General features: G+C 42.0%; 1 protein-coding gene across 1 annotated transcript; it reads right to left on the bottom strand.

Annotated features, from left to right (window-relative positions):
- Positions 1–4,414: 4,414 nt before the first annotated feature.
- LOC306821209 (RING finger protein 148-like) lies at positions 4,415–7,383 on the bottom strand. The gene has a single exon (XM_079339494.1). It carries the CDS (start codon positions 6,896–6,898, stop codon positions 5,810–5,812), a length of 1,089 nt encoding a protein of 362 aa, XP_079195620.1. The 5' UTR covers positions 6,899–7,383; the 3' UTR covers positions 4,415–5,809.
- Positions 7,384–7,753: the final 370 nt, after the last annotated feature.

The following is a 7,753-nucleotide window of genomic DNA, read 5'->3' as shown; positions in this document are numbered from 1 at the left end:
AGCTTCTGTTGTGTCATTTTTGGACACAACGCATGTTGACACAAACATGTTGACACAAACATATAACTCTATAACGAGAATTTGTTTCTCATCTATTTAGGTGATTCCCGATGATCCCCCCCCCCCAGGTACTGCCTCTGTGTCTTTGTCCTGCTAACTCTTTGCAATTAAGCAAATGGGTCATTAATTAATCGCCGCGGGCAACAGGACACAGGAGGAGTTAATCAGGCTGGATGGATGGACTGCTGAAAAAGAGCATGACACACAAACACACTCGTTCACAAGCACACGCGCACTACTGTCACAGGCGATTGACATTTCTGCAACGCGAGCCTCGAGAAATATGTGCATGAATGGAGTTAGAGAAAATGGCAGGAGTTGATGAAAAGCAGCTTGATCATTGATTCGTGTCCTCAATGTGTGCTGAGTGGCAGTTTCTTCCAGGAGAAAAAGTTTAGTTGAAACCTTGCCTCGGGCCATCAACATTCAGAGAGAGACAAGAGGATATTTTTCCAGCGTGTGATGGCGCACAAGCTCAATCATTAAGACTGAGGAGTGCTGACGAATCATTTCATGAAGTATATACAAATAGGGCTATTGACGGGGGAAACCACACAGGATTCGTGCCGGCAGGATTCATACTGAGTAAATGGGTTTGATAAGTACAGAGCCGGTCCCAGACAGGTGCCAGCTCACTGCTGAGGCATCACTTTGGCTGCTGAGACAGAAGCTGATTGTGGATGCAGACGTGTTTCTCAGACCTTTTCTGCTTTAAAGCAGGGTTTCTCTTGAGGCACACAGAGGAGTTCTTTTTTATCTTTCTCTGTCTCTGGCTTTCTCTCTCACTCTCTCTCTCTCTGATGTGTGTGTGTTTGTGGAGTAGATGATAGATAGATTAGGGTAGCACTAAGGTAATAACATGCACAAATGCTGGGAATGTTTGGAATCCACAGAAGCAGAAGAGAATATCAAATGTGTCCTGCACCACGCAGCAGGACATAGAGACAACTACAGTTTTTTTTTTACGAGTAATTAAGATGATATCTTAATGCAAGGGCTGAAACCATCATTTTCAGTATCAGTGATTCTGCTGAATGTTTTCCAATTTGTTTTGTTACAGTGAAAATGTGAGAAATGTCTTCACAGTTTCTGCGAACAGAAGACAAACAAGCTCATTTTGCTTACCCCCGACAGTCAAATATAATTAGTTTGCCATCATATGAGAAAAAACTCAAATAAAAAAGCTTCTGAATCAGCTCAGGTTAACTAGTTTTTCTTCCGGATTGATTACTAAAACTAATCAATATTAAAAAAACACAAAAAATGATTAACCAACTATTAGTTTATGCTCTAAAAATGTTAAGCCTTTGATGAACTGAACAGCACTATACACAAAACATTGCACACCTGCATAAAAAAAAAACACCACAAAAAGTTACGTTTTCAAACAGTTTCAGTGCATCATCAATGAATAGGTTTTCCTGATTTCTCAGCAAGTTAACACAGTGCCATACTGATATGTGTCCAGTAGATGGCACACTTTCTATAACTGCACCCTTGTTGCCACTAAACCACAGCAGAGTTACCATGAAAATGAACAATACGTTCAAACTGGAAGAACGAACTTCCTTCCCCTGCCATTGAGTTGGACGGGGAAAAGGTGTTACTTCCTGTGACGTCCTCTCTTTTCCTTTAACCTCACACACTGGCCTGTCTGCCCTTTTTGCCATCTGTCAGCAAGAAAAAGAGAGCAAAGCAGGGTGAGCTGGCCAACTTGTCAAAGGACATGACAGGAAACGACGGTGACACAGGATGACAGTTGTTTTGTCCCATGCACTCAGCACTATCTGACCTACCAGAGGGCCAACAACAGGAAGGAAGGGCTGACAACATCAAGGGGGAGCTGAGACTCACACCTGGACAAAGCTGAAACTTTGTTGCTCACATAAAAGTATATATACTATGTTTATATAGGCTACAGAGAGAGATTTATGCAGTTCAGGAGATGTGGGCTTTTCCTGATTAGAGATGCTGGCAGCAAACACTCTACCTCCCGGGCCATGTACACCCAAAGTGAAAGTATTCTTATTTTAGGAGGAAGAGGAAGAAGTGTATCTTCAATAATGTGAAGATAAAGTGATTGGCCAAAAGACAGAAAAAAGCTGTTGGGATGAAGAGAAGTTGTAAGTAGTATAATCAATATTTGCTCTTCATCTCAGAGCCAATGAAACGATAAGAAAGCAGAGTGGAGGACTTATCTTATCAAAGTGTTTGATCTGATATTTTGTGTGAGCAATAAGCAGTAAGAGAAGAAAGAAATGTTTCACGTTGTTCGTATTGGCTAAATGGATTCATTTGTTTCTGAGTGCACTTTTGTAATCAAATTTCCTCCCTTCATATGGATAATTACTCAGACTGTCTGGGACAACAGAGGCCGAGACGAGAGCAGCTACTGTAATTTCATTAGAAAGACTTTCCTCTACTCTGCTGAGGCTGCACAAGAGACCACAAAAAAGACTGGACAGATGTATAACAAGAAAGAGAGAGAGAGAGAGAGAGAGAGAGAGAGAGAGCGAGTAAGAGAGAACGAGTGAGAGAGAGGGGGGGAATAAAAATACACAAAAAGCCCATACTTTACCTTACTTTAAGGATTAATTACAACTAAGGGAATTGTCAGGTGAATATTTTAAAAGTCCAAAACATTTTTAAAAAGTTCACAAAATACGTATTTGCCTTCAATGACCTACATTACCACAAATCCATGGCACATATCCTTGTGGCATGGATTAAAAGAGTCGCCACTTTACTCAACCATACAGCTATTAAAGTAGTCAATATTATAAGAGTTCAATCTTTTTTTTTTTTTTCGACCAATTGGCTGGATATGAACACACATTCATTGCTGGTACACATTTTGACCAGCAGAGGGTGTTGCGGGGCTTTCGATCATTAGAGTCACAGCAAAAAAGTGAGACACAAGAAGGAGCATAGGCCACAATCGTAAACATAAAACTAGTGTATTCCTGTTTAACAGAGCCTCTTCTTGAACCCGCATGTTTATCTTTACTCAAGAAACATGAGATATTGACAGTAAACTTGTGCAGACCACTACAGTACTTAATTCCACTTCTTGATTCCCATCTGATACTGAAGGTCAAGTGCAGTATTAAAGTACAGCCAAAGACTAGCATGTCATTAAATGAAATCCTTCTGACTCAATGTTATCTTAACAAGTGCAATAAATCAGAATCAGAGAGCCACCTCTGAGCAACGAGTGCCTCTAACCTCGAATCTGCCAGTTGTTTCCAGCCCGGCCAGTTAGTTCAGTATCGATTCTCTGTCTCACTGTGATACCACTTTAACTATCCGACCTATGAATCTGAGCTCAGAGTGCTGGCCTGAGATCCAGTGTACACTGATCTCATAGGGGTATAAGGAGACGCCATGGGAGTGCTGGACTGTACAGTGCTTTTTTTTTTTTACTATTAAATTTCTGCCCTCAGCTCATGACCTACTTTATCCTTTCAACTCTAACATCCCATCTTGCCTCACTATGGCTCCTCACAGACCTGAAACCCTATTTACATTGGTGCAGGTTTCAGTCCTCTGGCGACTTTTAGGACATTGTGCCGTTACATTTATGTAGCTGGATGACAAAATATATATTATTATTCATTATTATTACTATGACCAACAAAAACACTGCAGGAGCAAGGATGGATCAGAAAGTGTGCCAAGCGTGATTCTACATGAATATGACTTGAATGGAAGTGATATCACACAAAATAAAGGTGTTTTTTTTTAATGCATCTTGTGCAACAGTTTATTTTTTCACCTTCTTGTAATGCTAAAAGCTGTCAATATTAAACAGTTCAAGAGGAAAGAAACATCCTAAGATGAAATGATCACTCTGATCAGATGTCACACTACAGCCATAGCCTCTGCCAGAGGGTTTAAAACGGGTGTTACTTTGTTTTAAGAGGTCACGAGCCATTACTGCTTCAGTGAAGCTGTTTTATAACCAATCACAAAGTCCTGCATGACTCAGAACATGTGTTCAATAGTGTCACAACATACTTCTGAAACACAGTGGAAGGGTAATAAAAAATAATATTTCCATTCCGTCATCAAACAGCTGCATATCTCAGCCTGCTCCATCAAGCCTTCCTCCTTCTGTGACATGATGATTATCCAGCTCAGGCTCGAGGCGTGTTCTGATCGGCTCCCACCTGTGCAGAGGTAATTACAGCTTCCCTTCTCTCCAACACTCAACGGGAACATGACCATAAGTGAGCTGCCTGTTGATTCTACACAGACCTGCCTGATGTGGAGAAACATACACTCTTAAAAACCCTGTCCACACACACACACACACACAGAGAAACAACACTCTTACAAGATCACAGTATGCTCATAACGTTAGCCTCATTTTGAGGGATTTATTGCATTTTAATAAGCATCAATGTGATTTAATACAGCAAGTAATATTCATTTACCAGAATGATTTACAACTCCTGGAATCTGTTAAACAGTTCAGCAAAAAACAAAAAGATTCAATAAAGGAAAACTTAAAAACTTAAGTACAACAATCGGTACATCCTCACCAGCAGAGAAAGAAATTGAACCTCTCTTTAGCTTCATCGCCCACTCAGTCTTTGAACTGCTTTGAACAAAATGTCTGGAGAGTGCAGAGGTAGACCACAAGGACTGAAGCAGGAAACTCTGGTCCAAATAAGACAGAGGTAAAACCTGGAAGACCTGTTCAACCGTTTGTGCTTGTACATATAAATCAGCTGTTAGAAAAGTACCATACATATATTATGTTTATCTTTATATTAACTTGATCATTTACAAATCAATCTCAATATACAAAGTTCATGTCGAACAACTGTATCACATGACTTATTTCCCCTAACCAACAGTCAAGATTACATTCTTTGGATGCATGTTGTATATAGTTCCTATGACATTTATTGCCCCGTCATATCACTGTGGGTCTTTCTATTTCGCAATCAAAGAAATGCCGGGCTTTCTAACAAGACTGCAAAATCTTATTCTCATATCTGGAAAACTGTGTCCTTGGTGCGTGTTTCTACAGAGCGCCAGCCCCTCGGGTGATGTTATTCACTCATTTTCGTGCAATGTGTGTCATCCTGCATTTCCAGTCCAGGGTGTGTTCACAAGGGTGTGTTTGCATATCCACCCTGTCAACATGACAACTGAAAAAGAAAAACAAAAAAAACATGCCCCAGTTTTGTTTAAAAAAGGCCGGAAGAAGAAGAAGAGGCTGGTTGTTTAGATCAATCGAATAAAGGACATTATTAGACATTAATGCAGCTCAAGGACAATGATAGAAATGAAAACTTTGGCCCCAAACCCCTCACACAGATGGTAACGTGTTCTGCTGCACTTCCCTCACATATAGTGCCTCGCGTTCGTGTTCTCTATGCAAAACTGCAATTTGCCACTGGCTGCACGCCACGACTTCTCAGTGTTTACAAGCTTTTATAACCCTCTCGAGATACCTGCAGGAACACACCCTATAATTTCACACTTGCACCAAAACAGATGCAAAGAAACTTCAACGGTATCCAAGATAATTAAACAAAGGTCAATCAATATTTGTCACCCTTTGATTTTTTTAAACATCTTTTTTCAGCATGCCCACGTTACAAAAGTGTTTCTCATGTTGGATCATAATAGATTCTGCTGTGCCAGTTCAATGTATCTCAGAAAGATATCTCACAACATCAAACAGGGAATTTGACTGTGTCCTGGTTTGTTGCTGTTTTGTCTCCGTTGCTGTTGTTCATCCCCTGGCTGCCTCTGAGTCTCCCTCAAAGGCCCTGTTGTCATAGAGATGCTGATGTCTCTCTGGGTCAAAGCTTCCGGGGTCAGTCAGTGGGACTTCATACAAGGGTTCTCCTCCTGTCACTGTGACCACAGTGACATCTGGTGTTGAATCATTGGAAATGTTGTCTTTGGTCTCATCCTCAACCCCCAAAGCCTTCAGGATGTCACACTTACACATGGGGCAGGTCCTCCTCTCCAGCAGCCAGGGCTCAATGCAGGCTTTATGGAAGATATGGTCACACGTTAGCACAGTTATCACTTCGCTTGGCTTGTAGGATTCGATACACACGGCACACATGTTGGAGTCATTTGACGTTTCCTCGTCGTCTTTCTTAAGTGTGCGTACTTGGAGACGCCCAATCGCCTTCTTAGCCTCATTTTTCAGCTTCCTCTCTGCGCGTTTGTGTCTGTTCAGATTGTAGAGACGGTTTGCAGAGATAAACACAAAGTAAGTGATCGCAGCTGCTGTCACAACAAAGAATGCAATGGACAGGAAGTAAAGCCAGTAGCTTTCCATCCAGGGTCCGTGGGCACTTCCAACATCAATAAGCATCTGAATCTCTGTCCCATTCTTCACCAACTTTGCAATCTCCATGCCCTGATTGTTGCCAATCATCACGGCCACAATGTCAGATGCAGCTGGGTGTGACATGTGAGTTGTGCTGTTGCCACTGCCATCCAAATTATACACCAGCACACCGGCTGCCCCTTGTCGTTTGGCGGCGTTGATTTTCTCGCTGAAGGTACAGTTGCCCCTTTTAATCAGGGCGATCCAAGGTGGTGAGCTGCTGTTGCGGTTGTAAACAGGACCCGGGCCGCAGCCTTTGGGGTCTCCAATGGGAAGGGTTACAATGCCTGAAGCCTTATCCAGAGGAGAGTTGCGACCAAACACCCCACACTCACAGTATTTGCCCACAGTCTGATTGTTGCTGTTAGCATAGCTTATTTCCACCACGGCTGTCCAAAACACCACGGCAGCTGAACAGGGAGCAAGCGCTGAAAAACACAGCAAAAGCAGCAGGCAGTGTTGTGTCTTCTTACCCATGGTAACACTCTTCTTAAAACAACAGGAAGCCTTCTGTTAGCTTCTTTATAACTCCTCTGTAAGTCCCAGTTCCTGGTTTGTTCGAGCCACAGCGATCTGAACACAGCTACGGTTTCACCCAACCTGCTGTCTATGGTAATCTGATATGAGTCTTTGGTAACACAACACGAGCTCTGCGTCAGCCACTCACCTCTCGTTATCTTCCTGAACCTTGAACAGTGAGCACTCCTCTCCGAGGGCAGGGTGCTGCTATTCAACAAGTTGAAGTACAAAAAAACACAGACCGTGCTGTTTCAAAAGCAAGGAACAGCATACTGGAACGCAAGAAGTGATAAGACAGCGATAAGGATCATTACATGGACATACATGGGTCTTGTGAAACTAGTAAAAGCTGCTGATGTTTCCTTGTCTAACAAAGAGTAAAGCAACTCAACCGGCTTCTCCGGTTTGGCTTGTTTCCTTCCCCTATTCCTGTGAGCTCACTGTGGTGAAAAACAAACAATAACTACTTCTCCTTCTCGTGGCTATGTCTTCTCAAAGACATATCTCACACACGTGACACAAATGTTGACATTGAACACACATTTTAAATGTGTTCTTGAAGTGTCATAAGATTGGCATTAGAGGCATTAAAAAAGTGTTCCTGTTTTTGGATCCTAGAGTCACGTAAAAAAGCTTCATTCCAAACAGCAAGCATACCAGTGACAACTGAGATGGAACAGGTCATTGTCAAGTTTCCATTGTATCCTCTTACACAAAAGTGAAAACACACACACACTAAGAGGCACAGAGAGGCTTCAAATAACAAATGAGATGGAGAGGTTTCTTGCCAAGCTGCTATTTTACCTTACTGCT

Source organism: Symphodus melops, assembly GCF_947650265.1.
Source record: "Symphodus melops genome assembly, chromosome: 3".
Lineage (NCBI taxonomy): Eukaryota > Metazoa > Chordata > Actinopteri > Labriformes > Labridae > Symphodus > Symphodus melops.
Note: the sequence above shows the minus strand (reverse complement) of the source record. Positions and strands in the feature narration are given on the sequence as shown.